The 17,437-nt window shown below is 38.7% G+C and overlaps 1 protein-coding gene across 2 annotated transcripts in view; it reads left to right on the forward strand.

Moving 5' to 3' along the window:
* Positions 1–1,769: 1,769 nt before the first annotated feature.
* TM9SF2 (transmembrane 9 superfamily member 2) overlaps positions 1,770–17,437 on the forward strand; it is a 59,877-nt gene continuing 44,209 nt past the window's right edge. Inside the window, exons 1-2 of one of the 2 annotated variants that reach the window (XR_004990861.1) lie at positions 1,770–2,151; positions 15,883–15,950. Coding sequence is in view for 1 of the 2 variants with exons in the window: in XM_036454687.2 (XP_036310580.1) it covers positions 1,981–2,151; positions 15,883–15,950 (239 nt within the window). In the remaining variant the exon portion in view is untranslated. The remainder of the gene's footprint in view (positions 2,152–15,882; positions 15,951–17,437) is intronic. The other variant, XM_036454687.2, reaches the window with a different exon arrangement.

Here is a 17,437-nt window from a genome sequence, read left to right on the forward strand (position 1 = left end):
TTGAAGGGCTGTGAGTGAGAGAACTAGAAATTTAGGTTATGTCCCAGGTTGTGGGTCATTTTCTGAGATGGGACAAATGGGGAGGAGCAGGCAGTGAGATAGTGAACTAATGGTACTGAATAATTCGGTGATAGTGAACCAAAATGTTCATTTCCTTCCCCCTTTTCAATGAAGAGAACACCCTCTCCCCCTTATACTGGAAATCTTCATGACATCAAATACAGACTTATTATAAATTCCCTTAGCTCAAGTAGATATTCAACCAATATGTTAATTTATTTGCTCAAATGAGAGAGAAGGGGAAGTGACACTCCCATTGCTAGCTTGGCTTGTTTGCTATTACTTTGTGCCTAGAAATGTGTTCAGTGATTAACCCACATATTTTTTTCCATTTAATTTTCACAAGGATTTTAAGAAGGTGGACATTTTTTTCTCTCTGCTTATTAGTTCTACCTTGGGACTTATTAATAACTTGCTCAAGGTCACATGACTAGATGGAGCTCTCAGCACAAACTACCTTTAGAATTTTATCTTTGTTCTGGTTCTTAACCTTTTTTGCAGGGTCATAAATCGCTTTGAACATTTAATGAATGTTAGCCACTCTCCAAGGGGGAGGGGATGCGCAAACGCCCGGAACAATTTAGATAGAATTGTATGGGGCTCCACGCTTTTCAGAATGGTCCATTTAGCAAATTATCCCATTCTTGCACTCTGAGCTGGAGGTGGTATCCGGTTGATTCCTTACTTTACAGTGGTTAAGTTGATGCACTCTCCTGACGTATTCAATTGAACTCTAAGGCTTAAATGAATTGACTTCATGTCACCAAAAGCAAACTTATCCTTGAAAAATACTCAGAAAATGCACCACACGCACAGAGAAACACGGACATCACGTCACTTTAATAGGAAAAGAGACAGAAACTTTCTCAGGGATAATCATAGCGCATTTCTATTTCCCTACAGCGGTCGGCAAACTCATTTGTCAACAGAGCCAAACATCAACAGTACAACGATTGAAATTTCTTGGGAGAGCCAAATGTTTTAAACTTCTTCTAACGCCACTTCCTCAAAATAGACTCGCCCAGGTATTTTGTGGAAGAGCCACACTCAAGGGGCCAAAGAGCCGCATATGTGGCTCGGGAACCTCAGTTTGCCGACCACGGCCGCAGGGCTCCTTTCTACACTGAGCTCTAGGGTGTGCCCACGTCTTCCTTTGCAAAGTGTCAACACTAGCTGCTTCTATTCGCCTGCTCCCGTTTTTTTTCTCCCCCCTTTTAGCACTCACTCTTTAAAGTGGTCTTGTTTGTTCTGTGCATTGTCCTACACCGGGATGCACCAACGGACCCACGGCTAGGAGCCGGCCCTTGCCGACACCTCCGAGCAGCTGTCTATTGGAGCGAGGATTTATAGCTAGTTCTTCCCATCTATTTCCTTATCCTGCGCCTAACCAGGTGTTTCCCGACTTTCTTCCTGCCTCCGTGAGCTAGTGCTCTCCGAAGAACCCGCTCTGTAGTAGGGGTTAGCCTGCTGCGGGCAGCGGGGTGAGGAAATTTCAAGATGTTTGAAGGAGACAAAGCAACAAGCCCGGAGCGCCAGGCAAGCGGGGCTGCTCCCCGGGGTCCCCGAGGACTCTAGATCGGAATTTGGAACGGGAACCTGAGCGCCGGAACTTCTCGCCCCGCAACTCCCCACCGGGCCCCGCAGAAAACCCGGAAAGTGGACTCCGTCCCGGAAACTGTCCGGCGGGCTGGCGGCGGGCTCTCACTGAGCATGTGCAAGCGGCGCCGCGCATGCTCCGTGGAGGTCCGGTTCGGTTTCTGGTGCTGTATCCGCGGTGTCTCCTAGCGTAGCCGGAACTGTCCGCTTCGGGGCCGGCCTCCCTCTGCTCGGGCGGCTTTGGCAAAGTCTCCGAGCCTACCCCCGCCCCTCCTCTCTTCACCCCATTCGGCGCGTCTGCCCTTTCCCCCCGAAACAGCCGTCATGGGCGCGAGGCGGTCGGCGGCGTCTCCCCCTCGGTGGCCGCGGCTGTGGCTGTTGTGTCTGCTGCTGCTGGGGGCGGCCCCCGGCCCGCGTCGGGGCGCCGCTTTCTACTTGCCGGGCCTGGCACCGGTCAACTTCTGCGAAGAAGATAAAAAGAGCGACGAGTGTAAGGTGGGTGAGGCCTGGCGGACCTGGAGGTGCAGTGTCCGAAGGGGAAGCTTCCCTCTCTGCCTAGGAAGCCGGGGTCCGAGGGGGAAGGGGGCGTAGCAGTGGGTGGGGTCCGGCGGCTCCCGCGGCGCCGGGCTGGGTCCGCGGTGGGTCGGAGGCCCCAGAATGGCCCTGTAACGGGGTTAGGTTCTGGAGGACTCGGCCCCAGGCTCGCCTCCCATCCCGTCCGGCAGGTCAAGTCGCACCAGCCACTGTGTGCAGTTTTCCTGGACCTGGACGCGTGCATTTCAGCACAGCGGGTCCCCCGAGAGGAAGGGTTCGCTCACCGCGCTGTGCCGTGCACTCCGAGCGAGGGGACCACCAGGGAGGGCTGGCAGTAACTTTTCATTTCGTTGCTTCCTATTTCCTTCTACTGGAACTCTCGGTTGGTCACGAGAGCCTGGTCTTTCTAGGACTTTGATAATGTAACCTCCCGATAAACAGTTGGTTATGGGAGATGATACCCTGAACCGCGGTAATGCATTCATAAAGAGTTCATAAAATGCATTCATAAAGAGTTGCAGTAATAGTTGAAACAGTTCATTTCTACTCTTTAAGTGTATCAGGTCTAGTAATAATTAATGTCGTTTTTAAACATTCGTTTAAAATCTTGCTTGGCGTTGACTGGTATTGACATAACCTTCAAACACGTGGTATCTACAGAACGTGTGAAGTGCAATTAACAAGTTTTGCTTGAAAAAGTTTGTGTTTGGTTTGGTTTTTGTTGCAAAACTAGGGCTAAGAAGATGGCGGATGAAGAGCATATTCGGCACTGCATGCTTTACGAGTTCCAATTAGGAAGAAAAGCAAGTGAGGCTGCAAAAAACATCTGTAGTGCTCTTGGTCAAGATGCAGTTAGCGCCAGAAAATGCCAGCGTTGGTTTGAGAAATTTCGCGAGGGAAATTTTTCGTTAGATGACAAGAGTGGTCGAGGCCGTGTGTCCAATTTTGATCAAGAAGCTCTTCAAGTCGAGACCGGTTTGGCTCAGTGGATAGAGCATCGGCTTGGGGACGGAAAGGTCCCGGGTTCGATCCTGGTCAAGGGCATGTACCTTGGTTGCGGGCATATCCCCAGTTGGGGTGTGCAAGAGGCAGCTGATCGATGACTCTCTCTCATCGATGTTTCTAGCTCTCTATCTCTCTCCCTTCCTCTCTGTACAAAATCAATAAAATATATATATATATATATTAAAAAAAAAAGAAGCTCTTCAAGCTCTTTTGGTGCAAAATCCTCAAATTACCCAACAAGAGCTTGCAACAACTTTAAATTGTTCACAAAAAACAATTTCCAATCAATTGCGTGCACTTGGCAAAGTCCAAAAGTTTGGAAAATGGGTTCCTCATGAGTTGACCGACAACAACAGTAATCAAAGAGTCACAATTTGCAGTTCGCTCCTCTCTTGTCAAAACCGTTTGCCGTTTTTAGAGCAAATTGTTACCGGAGATGAAAAATGGGTGCTGTATGTTAATTTGAAAAGGCGGCCTCAATGGTTGGACAAAAATGAGGCTCCACAGCCCACGCCAAAACCTGACTTGCATGCGAAAAAAGTGATGTTGTGTGTTTGGTGGAATTTTAAAGGAATTCGTCATTATGAACTTTTACCATCTAACCAAACCATTACAAGTGCAGTGTATAGAGCCCAATTGGAAAGGTTAGTCCAAGCTTTAAGAGAAAAAGAACGGGCGTAATTCTTCACCACGATAACGCACGACCGCATACTGCAAGAATCACTGCTGAAAAACTGCGCCAGTTGGAATGGGAAGTTCTCCCTCAACCTGCATATTCTCCTGATATTGCCCCTTCCGATTACCATTTGTTTCGTTCTTTGCAAAACTGTCTTCTTGGAAAAAAATTTGATAATGAAGAATGCCTCAAAAATGCATTGACCGAATTTTTTGCATCAAAATCACAAGAATTTTACAACAGAGGGATTAAAATGCTCCCTGAGCGTTGGGCACAAGTAGTAGAAAACAACGGCAACTATATTGTTGATTAAATTTTGCTGTATTGTTTAAATAAATTCGATTTTAAAAAGTATTAGAAAACGACATTAATTATTACTAGACCTAATAGAAATATATGTATTTATATATAATATATATTATATCTTATATATTATATATAATATATAGTTATATTATAAATCAAACGTATAAATATATATTATATATATTTATATATAATATATATTATATCTTATATATTATATATAATATAGATATATGTATATATTTCCACTATTTAGTTTCGCTGAGATTGTTTTAAACACTTAGAAAGAGCATACAGCAGGAGAAACCGGTGTCCTCTTCCTAGAGCAAGTCTTGAAAACGTTGATCTTCTAAGACCTTCACACTCAAGGTTTTCAGTTTAACTGCTAGCAAAAGAGACACAAGTAAAAGTTAGCTTTTAGATTATTTGGCACAGGGCATAGTGATACACACACACATTTATTTTAAGTTGGTAAAACTTAACGTTTTGGGTTTCAGGATCTCTTTGAAACTATTTTAACAATTCAGATAATGGTTTGGCAAACTTTTACAATCTATAAATAGGTTTATTTACTACGTTTGATTTTTAAAAATCTGGTGTTTATTTTATTACTGCAGGCTTTACAGTAGCTGTTAATATTGAGCTTATTGTAGGGCATTAAAGAAGCTGTTAAATTTTTCACAGCATTTTACAGTTCCTGTTTAAGAATTTGGATCTCTGAAAATGTCTTAGGATCTTGAAAGTTTACTGAAGTCAATATTAGCACTTGATACTGTAACTCCCATACTTTGTAATGCAAGAAGCTTTCACTCTGAGTGTTCTGACTGAAAGAATAGAGTGCTTCCAAGTGGAAGGAAAAGCTAGTCTCACAAGCACACTGTTTTTTTCCACTAAATATTTTAGTAACCAGCCTTTAAAAGTTAGTTTGTGGTATTTAAATTTAATAGCAATTGTGTACTGTACTGTATTCCTGGTGCCTCAGAGACAAAAAGCATATCTATGTCTTGTAGGAACCTCAAAATAAAGGACATAAGTTTATGAACAGATTACCAAAATCTGATATGTTATTGAAGATGTATGTCCAAAGTGCCTTAAAACAGAAATGAGGACACCTCTGTGGATTGGAGTCTTCAGGGAAAGCTACAGAGAGGAAGTGACCTTTGAAATGGACTTCAGAAAGTGATTATGAGTGAAATTTACAGGTGGTCTGCCAGTTAGATGATTTTTGTTTTCTCAACAGGTCCTTCTTTAAGTAGCTACTTTTTAGTTGACTGTTGGCTAATTTCAGAGGCCTTTGGGATTTTTAATTTTCAAAGATAGAGGAATAAAACAGGCAACACACATTTTTCTGAAATGTTTGGATTTAATCTTTGTTGCCAACTGCTTTCACATATTGGCCAGTGGAAACAACTCTTTGACAAGAAGAAAGATGTACTTTTAGCAGTTTTTGTTTTTTTTCTTACAAATTGACTGACTGGTATAGGGAGCTTGAAGTAAACTTTAATATTTCTTCTCTGCCACTCAAAGAAAAGCAGTAAACAGTTTAACATTTCATTGCTTCATTAAGGATATTAAAATTTTTTTCTCTTATCTATTCTGTATTTGTTAAGGACACCATTCAAAAAATGCTGAAGGCAATTATTTTATTTAAATATATTTTATTGATTTTGTACAGAGAGGAAGGGAGAGGGACAGAGAGTTAGAAACATCAATGAGAGAGAATCATTGATCAGCTGCCTCTTACACACCCCCTCCTGGGGATGTGTCCGCAGTCAAGGTACATGCCCTTGACTGGAATAGAACCTGCAAGCTTTCAGTCCGCAGACCGACGCTCTATCCACTGAGCCAAACAGGTTTCAGCGGCAATTATTTTAAATAGTAGAAATGGGAGTTGTGAAGTGAGAATAATTATTTCCAGAAGATGCTGTTGGAGAAGGGAACCAAGAGTTGGATAAATAGGGCAGATCATTGATAGTTTCCATCAGTTTTTCCATGTGTAACAGGATAATCATATTTGCTTATTATATACTTCCTTTGAAAGATGTGCATTTCTTAGAGGCTAAGTATTAATACAATATTTATCATCATTGTGATATTATAAAATATTTATAAATGTAGAGATGGAACATGTATGGATATCTTCAGCATAAATATAACATGTAGTATAGTCTTTTTAAAATTAAATTTAGAGAGAGAAATATCAATTTGTTCTTCTACTTACTTATGTATTCATTGGTTGATTTTTGTATGTGCCCTAATGGGATCAAACCAGCAACCTTGGCCTATCGGGATGAAAATCTAACTGAGCTATTGGGCCAAAGCTTATGTATCATAGTCTTTATATATACTATAAAGTTCATGCCCTGCATTTAGCTCACTGTATATAGAGAGACAGTCAAAAGAACCCTGAAGATTTGATTATTTTCCGTTTGCAAAATATTTTATGTCCAGTTTAGTAGCAGAGGAACAAAAGTTCAATGAACATGAAATTCTACTTATATTGCTCTGACTTTCAATTTATAATCTGTATTAGCATTCATAAATGCTGACTATTCTGTGGCTTACTTTTTTGTCATTACATGTATATACGGTTAAATAGTGCACATTCTTACTAGTTTTTATTAATTACTAGAGGCCTGATACACGAAATTCATGCAAGAGTAGGCCTTCCTTCCCTGGCTGCCAGCACTGGCTTCCCTCCAGCACCTGGGACCCAGGCTTCCATCCTCTGGCCACTGGCAGGCACCCAGGACCCGGGCTGTCTTCCCCCCGGCCCCCGTTTTGTCTAGAAGGATGTCTAGAAGACGTCCAGTCTAATTAGTATATTACCCTTTTATTATTATAGAAGCCTGATGCATGAAATTCGTGCAAGGGTAGGCCTTCCTTCCCGCAGCTGCTGGCACCGACTTCCCTCTAGTACCTAGACCTGGGCTTCCTTGCAGTCCCAGCTTTGTCCGGAAGGTCAAAGGTCATCCAGTCTAATTAGTATATACTTTTATTATAGAATATAGTCTTTCATTCTATTACTATACTATGGTTTGCTTAACCATTTCTTTCTTGCAGAGCATTTAGATTTAAATAGCTTTGCTAGAATGTATTTAGCAGGAATTACTTGCATATTCCCAAATATGAAACTACTAGGTCAAAGGCAAGAAGCAATTTTTATAGCTCTTTTTAATATTACCAGGTTTCTTCCAAGCTAAGTGATTCCATGTCTCCACAATATTTTAAAATTTTTATTTATCAACTTAATATCTATTAATATGTGATGGTGCTTAAAACATTTTAAAAATACATAAACTATTTATTGTATTGTGTGTTCACCACCCCAAACAAGTCTCCTTTCATCACTATTTTTACTCCCTTATATACTCTTCTCCTTCCTCCCACCACCTTTATCCTCTGGTAATCACCATGTTGTTGTCTGTGTCTATAAGTGTGTGTGTGTGTGTGTGTGTGTGTGTGTGTTTTCCTTAATCCCTTCACTTTTTTCACCCAGCTCCCTTCCCTCTTCCCCTCTTGACAACTAACAGTTTATTCTCTGTATCTGTGAGTCTCTGTCTATTTTGTTCATTAGATTCCACATATGAGTGAAATCATGACATTTGCCTTTCTCTGACTGGCTTTTAATTCTTTTATTTGTCTTTGGAACTAGAGCAATAAAGAATTGAACCATGGTATTTCCCCCTCCGTTTTACTTTATTAAAATCAAGGGACAATAAATTGACTGCAATAAGTAGAATAAATCTCTGATCAGAAGCAAATAGATCTTCACAGGGTAAAATGTGTGGTTCTAATCTACTTTGTAAAAGGTTTGGCTATTTCAGTTAGCTGCCATGTGCTGTTCAGCTTTAGAGTGAGTCTTTGGAGAGTGGCATTCTGATAGCTGAAGATTAGTGAACAGTTCATTGTTGGCCGCTTTTAAAGTAATTATTGTCTTGTCAACATGAATTCAAACCTAACAACTAAACTTTCCAAACATCTGACACTCTTACTATTTGATATAAGGTCATGTTCTTAAGTGAAAGATTAAGGTTTTCTTTTCTGTCCAGAAAGGGAAAATGACCAAATACACTTAGTGGTGGCTTTTTAAAAAAAGATTGTTTAGCCCAGGCGAGGTGACTTGGTTGGAGTATCCTCCCGTACACCAAAAGGTTCGATTCCTGGTCAGGGCTCATGTGGGAGGCAACCAATTGATGTTTCTCTTGCTCACATCCATGCCTCTGTCTCCGTCTCTGTCTGTCTCTCTCCTTCCTTCCCTATGTCCCTCCTGTTCTTCCTCTTTCCTTTTCTCTCAAATCAGTAAAAATATATCCTCAGGTGTGAGGATATATTAAAAAAACAAAACAAAACAAAAAACACCAAAAACGAATTTGTAGCTTTTTTATAAAAGGAAACTTTATCATATTTTTAAACTTACTTTTCTGCTAGTTATTTTTAGAAGTTTTTAATAAATGATATGTCTGTTATTTTTTGGAACTATTGCCTATAATATGAAATAAGTCAAATTTAAGGAGACAGTTCTTAATGTTGCTCTGAACAGATACAAATACGAATGTACAGCCACCTGTTTCAATTTGACCATAGAAATAGCTTGAGCCAAAACCGGTTTGGCTCAATGGATTGAGCGTCGGCTTGGGGACTGAAGGGTCCCGGGTTCGATTCCGGTCAAGGGCATGTACCTTGGTTGTGGGCATATCCCCAGTAGGGGGTGTGCAAGAGGCAGCTGATTGATGACTCTCTCTCATTGCTGTTTCTAACTCTCTATCTCTCTCCCTTCCTCTCTGGACAAAATCAATAAAATATATTAAAAAAAAGAAAAGAAAAAAGAAATAGCTTGAAGATTTTAAAGTAACTAAAGAAAATATGTAATTTATGTTGTTAATATAATTGACATATATTTATTGATTGATATTTAGTTTTATGTTCTCGTAGTTTTCTCTGGAATAATAGCGTTGATTCTTAGCTTCTGAAAACTAATCAGTGTGTAGCGATTATTGATATTGTTTCAAATAAAAAATCTGGCATTGGAAAGAATGACTGACTGATAAATTCACATTCCAACAATTGTTCTTCCTTCTGGTGAAAAAGACATGGAATTAAGTTAGAAAGTTTGCTTTCAGAAATTAAATTTTTGATTAACATTTTAATATTGTAATTGTTCATTATGATGGATCTGAGAGCTAGGGTTAGAAAGCAAGCAAAATTAATACAGGTAAAATTCTGTCCTGCTACCCTGGCCAGTATGGCTTAGCTGATTAGAGCATTGTTCTGTGCACCAAAGGATCTCTGGTTGGATTCCTGGTCAGGGCACATATTCTGGGTTGTTGGTTCAATCCTGATCGAGCTGTGTATGGGAGGTAACCAATTGATGTTTCTTTTTCACATTGATGTTTCTCTTTTTCTCTACCTCTCCCTTCCTCGCTCTTGAATAAATGAAAAACATCTTTGGATAAGGATTAAATAATAATACTTATTATTAACTAGAGGCCTGTTTCATGAAATTCGTGCACAGGGGGAGGAGAGGTCTCCCCTCAGCCCAGCTTGCACCCTCTCCAGTCCGGGTTCACTTGGGGGGATGCCTGACTGTTGGTTTAGGCCCTATCCTAAAATTGAATTGAGGTTCAATTTAGGTCCTTGGGATTGGGCCTGGACCACTGGTTCCTAGTCGCTCACCTGCATGCCTGCCTGGTCCCCCCCCAACTACCTCCCCTCTCCCCCCTCCCACTGGCCTGATCGCCCCTAACTGCCCCTCCCACCCCCCAGCCTAGTTGTCCCAACTGCACCCATTTGCTGACCTGGTTGCCCCAACTGCTTCCCCGCCAGCCCCATCGCCCCTCACTGCCCCCCTTGCCAGCCTAATTGCCCCAAGCTGCACACACCCCCTGCTATCCTGGTTGCCCCTAACTGCCTCCCCTCCCCTGCTATCCTGGCACTCCCAACTGTCCCCCTTGTCAGCCTGGTCGCCCTTCACGGCCCTCCCGCTGGCCTGGTCACCCCACACAGCCTGTTTGTTCATCCCTCATTAACTCCCCTGCCAGCCTGGTCATAGGCAGCCATCTTGTGAGGGCGTGAGGGCTAATTTGCATATTACCTCTTTATTATACAGTATAGTAATAATAACAATGTCCTGCTGCCTTGGTTCTCCAAAAAGGAAAGCTTCTCAAACAAAATTACAGACATGGGCTCAATCACCACCCCCCATTCAGTCCCATACCCTCAATGTACACAGACACAAATTCAAGAGACTGGTCTGTGCTGTCAACCTGAGAGCCCAGTTCCTGTTCTTTTTTGCAGTTTTATATCAGTGTCTTTTCAGTAAGTGTTATAGTTAATTGTAGCCACTTTAAGTGTGTTCTACAAGGTGATTCTCTATTGCCATTAAAATTAAATAAGTATCCATGAAAAGCTTTGGATGAAAGGTGTGAATATTTTTTTTTCCTCTTGTTACTCTCAACTTTCAAACCTATTTTTTGCCCTTTATTAATAATAATGATTAAGATGACACATATTAACCTGGCACACACAGTTGTAACACAAGTGTCATCTTTATTATTAATAATAATGACATCATTAATACTCAGAATAACCTTGTGATTATTTTTATTTTTTTGTTAAACCTCACCCAAGAGTATTTTTCCCATTGGTTTTTAGGGGGAATGTGAGGGAGTGAGAGAAATATCTATGTGAGAGAGACATAGTGATTGGTTGCCTTCCACACATGCCCTGACTGGGGCCTTGGATCAAACCTGCAACCCAGGTATATGCCCTTGACTAGAAATTGAACCTTGACCCTTCCATGCAAGGGCTGGCACTCTAATCACTGAGCACACCTGTCAGGCAATCCTGTGATTTTTAGATGGGAAAACTAAAGCTGGTAAGACAGAGTAACCTTAAGAATATATAACTAGTACAATATATAGATGTTGTATTATATAATTGTACACCTGAAATCTATATAGGTTATTAACCATTGTCAACCTAATAAACTCAATAAAATAAAATAAAATAAACATGAAACAGATTTTATTTTAAAAAGAAGAATATACAGCTAGTAAGTAGTGAAACCAAGGTGCAAACCCAGGAGTGTCTGAATCTGGAGTCTGTGCTCTTCACCTGGAGTACTGCTGTATCTTCCACCTGAGCGCACTCTACTTCTCCTCCTGCCTTATTCTGGAGATTCCTGGGACTTACAATCCTGGCTTCCACAGTTAATACAGTCACCAGCAAAAACCTCTTTACCCATGCAATCTTTAAGTAGTCAGATTTTATATTCATTCCTTTCTTTGTTATAGTCTAAAATTGAAATTTTACTTCTCGTGGGGAGAGGAAGAACCTTAGCATCTAGGAGATCAGCTCTGGGCATTTCTGGTCAAGTAACTCCTAGTTTGTGAGTACCCATTCATGTGTTTCACCATTTTTATTGTCTGATGGCAGATTTCCCTTCAGAATTTTTGCCACTGTAAATACTTCTTTGGAGTTTAACAGTGGAAGCTTTTCTAGTTGTTCTTTTTTTGTGCCTCTGCCTTGGTATATTATACCCTTTTATCACTAGTCACTTGCTTTGATCCGTGTACAAAGTCAGATTTCTTCACTGAGATTTCTTTCTACCTTGGAAACCAATTATAGGTGTGGGGTGGGGCAAATATGATGGCAGTCAGGTAAGATGTAATTAAAACCAAAACAAAGGAACAAGGAAATATAAAAATGCAGTTTGTGGCATGGCCTTAATGTGTCTTACGTAAGGCAATAAAATAGATGTAGTTGTGACTAAAGCTGGGATCAAATGTAAAATGGATATATTAGGTCTGGAAATAAAATTGTACATTTGGAAGAAGGATTTAAAAGAGACCATAGATCTCTAAATTAAATTAAACTATTTCCATTAAAAAGTTTTTATGGTTGATTGTAATCAGTCTTTCTGAGTATTTCTTTAGAACTTTCAGTCTTGATTTAGGTGTTATCTGTAACTTCCTTAAAATGTTTAATGTAACAACTTTTCATGCTTGTAATAACTTCATTTAGGACATTTTGAAAGCAGGAGTGAAGTAATTAAGTACCCAGTAAGGCTCTTCTAAGTTGTGTCAGTAATATTTTGGAGTTGGCACTCTCTATTTAGAGCAAATTTCCAGAAGGAGAGGCACTTGATTAACCTTTGGATGAGGAAAAAAGAAGTTTAGAGAGGAAAGTAACCTTAAAATTACTCAAATATTGTCCTCTCATAGTACATTGCTATTTTAATGATAAGAAAATTAAATCCTATAGTGATTCCATGAGTGCCCCCAAGAACATATAAATAGCTTTGTCACTTTTTCTTTTTCTTTAGTGTTTGCCTTGTTTCCCCATCTGAAGGCAAGTATTGATGTATTTCCTATTATATTACAGTATCTAGTTTAGGACAGTGTATTAAATGTGTTGATTGAATGAATTTCTTCTGGTTTCACATACATTGCAAATTTTATAATTTCCTCCATTTAATACTTCTTTTGAAGTCATCTTTCCGGCTGCTTGAACATTTTTCCACCCTAAAGTTTAGTTTTTACCTTATTTCTTACTGCTTGATAATAAGACTAAAAGTCTATTTTCAACTTTAAAGCCTTTTCTTTTTTCAACTCTTAATTGTGACAGTTTTCAAAATTCAGAAATGTTGAAAGGATAGTATGATGATGACCTATATATCCACCAAGGCCCCTAGAGTTAACAGCTGTTTATATTTTTCCCTATTTGTTTTATCTATGTGTGCATTTATATTTTAATTCTCATTTGAGGATGTGTTTTCTTTTTTATTGCTTTCTAGAGAGAGAAGAAAGTAGGGAGGGAGGAGATAGAGACAGACATTGATGTGAGAGAGAAAACCCGATTGGTTGCTTCTTGTCCACGCCCCGTCCAGGAATTGAACCTGCAGCCATTTGGTGTTTGGGAAGATGCTCCAACCAATTGAGCCACCTGGCCACGGCTGTATTTATATTTTTTAGGGATGAATGTCATGATGTCTGTAACATACTTTTGCCCTTATCAAAACCACATAAACTCATTAGTGTCTCGTTTTCTTTCTCCTTCCTGTCAGTTTTTAACATTTGCTCTAATGCCATATTACAAGGATCACATTCTTACTACTTTTCAAATTTTCTTGTTTCACTATAAGGATCAATATTTAAAACAGAGTATTGTTAAATGTAGTATATTTATAAATGTTGCAAATTGCTCTATTTTTCATAAAAGTATCTTTTTAATTTACATTTCTTAGTGTACTTTAAAGGAGATGATGATTCTTTTTTTTTTTTTTTAAATATATTTTATTGAGAGGAAGGGGGAGAGATAGAGAGCTAGAAACATTGATGAGAGAGAAATGTCGACCAGCTGCCTCTTGTACACCCCCTACCAGGGATGTGCCCGCAACCAAGGTACATGCCCTTGACCGGAATCGAACCTGGGACCTTTCAGTCCACAGACCGACGCTCTACCGCTGAGCAAAACCGGTTTCGGCAGGAGATGATGATTCTTAAATTTTCAGATTTTTACAATTTAAAAAAGGAAGGATGAATGAAAGTGCTATAAAAGTAGTCATGATAAACTGAATATCCAAGGTATGTTTTGATTAGTTCACTGAAAAACAGAAAAAGGGTCCATAACTTTATTTATTTATTTATTTATTTATTTATTTATATGTCTACACTGAAAAAGAGAAACATGCAAATTGACCATTCCTCTGCTACTCCCACCAGCCAATCAGAGTGAGTATGCAAATTAACCCAACAGAGATGGTGGTTAATTTGCACACACAAGCATGGAGAGCGAAGACTGACGATAGCATAGAAGGAAGTCAAGCTCTGCAGAAGGAAGAGAAACTGTGGAGAAGGGAGGGAGGCAATGGAGATGGGAGGGAGCAAGGCAGTGGAGAACAGAATGAAGACCTCTGATTTGCTCTGGCTGCAGGAAGCCCTATCCTTGCAGGAAAAGGCCCAAGGAAGACCTATTCTTGCAGGAATCTTCCTGCAAAGGGCCTCTAGAGTGTGTGTGTGTGTGTGTGTGTGTGTGTATGTGTATGCGTGCACGCATGCATTTGGGTTCTGATGTATTGTCATAGCAGTGAAAATTATAATTATTTTGTCATAGTAAGCCATCAGCTGCAATTTGGCCTTCACAACAATTAATAATTAGTGTATTCATGCATGTTGTAATGCTTATCTTTTTAGCTAAAATGACCAATGATAAGGTCTTGACTGTTTTATGCAGAGACACATTTTCTTTGTGTGTTTGAGATGGTTTTGCCATTGAATTGTAATTTCATTTGAGTATAAATTTAGGAGTTGCTTATGACACTATGTTCAGTACTGTATATAAAGACTAATGTCTTCCATCTTAGAAGATGAATATTGAATGAACATTTTGGTGGGTAAGCAGTGTAGCTTAGATAGTCCTGATTCTGAATATCATAATTATTTTATTTATTTGTGATGTACTTTATAAAAGTTAACTCATCAATACCCCACATGAGGTAACTACTGTTATCCCCATTTTGCAAATAAGGAAACTGAAGCACCCATGAGAAAACACATTGTTAAATAACTTGACTGAAGTCACACAAGTAGAATTCGAACCCAGGGAAACTGGCCTCAGAGTCTGTACTCTTGCCTCTTTGTTGTGCAGCTTTTCCCATGGCAGTATATTATTTGTTTGTTGTACATCAAACATCTTGTCTTGCTTTGGGTTGTTAACAAATACAGAGAATCGGGTGACAACACTTGTGAATGAGATAAAAATGACCAGTGTGGCTTTATGCCATTCCAGAGAACCTCATGATCACGGACTCCAGGGGCAGCTATAGCGGACTAACTATAAAAATAGCTTGTCCCGAGTAAATAACTCCTTATTAGTTGTTTTTGGTTAGCACACCAATTGCTTACTTGCTTTTTCAACTAAAGAATTCTGTTATGTATAGCAATGAATTCCTGCTAAGAGAGTAGGTATTATGTGTTTTAGGTTCTGTGGAAAAAAGAACCTAAAATACACCTTGGAGGAATTTTGGGAACTTTGATAAGAAGCTGTAGCTTTAAATTAGCTCATATTTCCTAGGAAACTGATAATAGCTTTTCTTTCCCTCCCCCACTGTTGAACTTGATCTTGTCTTGTAATTTTCTTTGTTGTTATTACCACATAGTTCAACATTCTCAAATTGATCAAAGCAGCCCTCTAAAGTTAGCTCATGTTGTCATTGTCCATCTTCTGTTTATGATTACACAAGTGCATGGGATTCTATTTCTAGTATAGCTGATCTAGAAATTTCTTACCAACTTGAAAGCATGTCTTGATTGCAATTAGAATGCTTTAAAACATTAAAAAAATAAAAATAATTTTTGTGCTGCAAAATGAAATACTGAGTTTGAAAATCAGGTTTTTAAAAAACTATATTGGTGTGGTAAATGATTTAGTTAAAATATCTTATTTATTTTAAAAAATATTTTTAGAACTTAAAAGGCATTTGGAAAATATTGGCTACATTGCATCTCTAAGGATTATTTTGGTGTAATTATTTTGTTGTATATAAGTCTCACTTAATGAATGGTTTTATAAGAGAATTATTACAGTGGGTTGGTTATAATGAAATTCACATTTTATATATGTCAAATTCATTTTAAATTCTAAGCATGATTTAAGTTTTTATTCTCAGTTTATATTCTAATTCTGGGTTTTCTTATTTTCAGTCTGACATAGAGCTATTCGTGAACAGGCTTGACTCGGTGGAATCTGTTCTTCCTTATGAGTATACGGCGTAAGTTTTCAGCTTGGTTTTTATATAAAATTTTATGTGACCAAACAGAATTTTGTGCATCTAAAATTTTATTTTCTCCACAGATGTATAGGAAACACATTGTTAAATAAACAGATACATATAAATTTACATGCTTTAAAAAATATACAGGGCCTGAAAACATTTTTAAATGGGTAGTCTTGATTATTAAAATGTAAAATGTGTTTTTTATGTCCTGCAATACAATAGACACACCAACTAAAACAGATTTTTTTTTTTCATCTGACTGGACAAAGAGTCATTTTGTTCTCTTTAAGTTTTTTAATAATACCCCCCCTCCCATTTTTAAACAAAATCATGTATGCCACATAATTAGTCCCCAGAAATACTTACTATAATGTCTGCTCCTCCACATTTTTTCTCTGCATATCTTAACTTATATAACCACATTTATACATTTTGAACAAAATAGGCTCATACTATTAACTTGATTTGCACCTTGGTTTTCTCACTGAATCTTTTGTGGACAACTTTTCATGATAATATAAAACTACCTCAGTATTATTAGTAGGTGTTTGTTATTCCTTTGTGGAGATTTGTGTTCATTTTTTATTTGTTTCACTAATTTTCTGTTTCTGAATTGGTTGTTTCCATTTTTAAATATTATTAAAATGCTTCATAATACCCTTTATGCATTTGACCACTTTATACCCTATTTGGTGTAAAACATAGTTCTTAAATTTTAGTTGGCTTCTAAATTTCTCTGGTATCTTAAGAGTTTTTTTGGGAAAAAATGTTTACTCTAGGAAAAAATATACATACAAAAAAGTAAGACTATCCTATAAGAATTCATATTCTTAAATATATATGAGAAGAGAGTACAAAATTCATGAATAGATGAACCATAATTTATATTAAACTATTGGAAACTTGAATGCTTTTTCTAGTTCTTGTTTGTTTTATTATATAAACATCTCTCCTTAAATCTTTGTGATTTTATTATATAAACAAACATCTCTCCTTAAATCTTTGTGAATATTCTTGGGAAAACTCATTGGATCTCTTAATTTAGTAGATGGAGAGTCTTCATTTTGGGCTTTTGTTTTTTGATCACCTGAGATTCATCTTCCTCTTAGGGATCTAACTGATTTGTAGCCATCACTGTGCTGGTCTTAAGCACTCCATATCATTCCAGTGTGAACACAGAATTGTCTCTTAGTTGTTGTTGTTGTTGTTTTGTTAATCCTCATCTGAGGATATTTTTCCATTGATTTTTAGAGAGAGTGGAAGGAAAGGGGAGAGACAAATAGAGAGAAACATCAATGTAAGAGAGAGACGATTGGTTGCCTCCCATAAAGCCCGATGGGGGCCTGGGATGGAGCCTGTAATCGAGGTACATGCCCTCAACTGGAATCGAACCTGGAACCCTTCAATCTGTGGGCCGACACTCTTTCCACTGAGCCAAACTGGTCAGGGCTGTCTCTTAGTTTTTTAATAGCAAAGTTGAA

The sequence above is a fragment of the Pipistrellus kuhlii genome, unplaced genomic scaffold (assembly GCF_014108245.1).
Source record: "Pipistrellus kuhlii isolate mPipKuh1 unplaced genomic scaffold, mPipKuh1.p scaffold_m20_p_3, whole genome shotgun sequence".
NCBI classification, from domain to species: Eukaryota; Metazoa; Chordata; class Mammalia; order Chiroptera; family Vespertilionidae; genus Pipistrellus; species Pipistrellus kuhlii.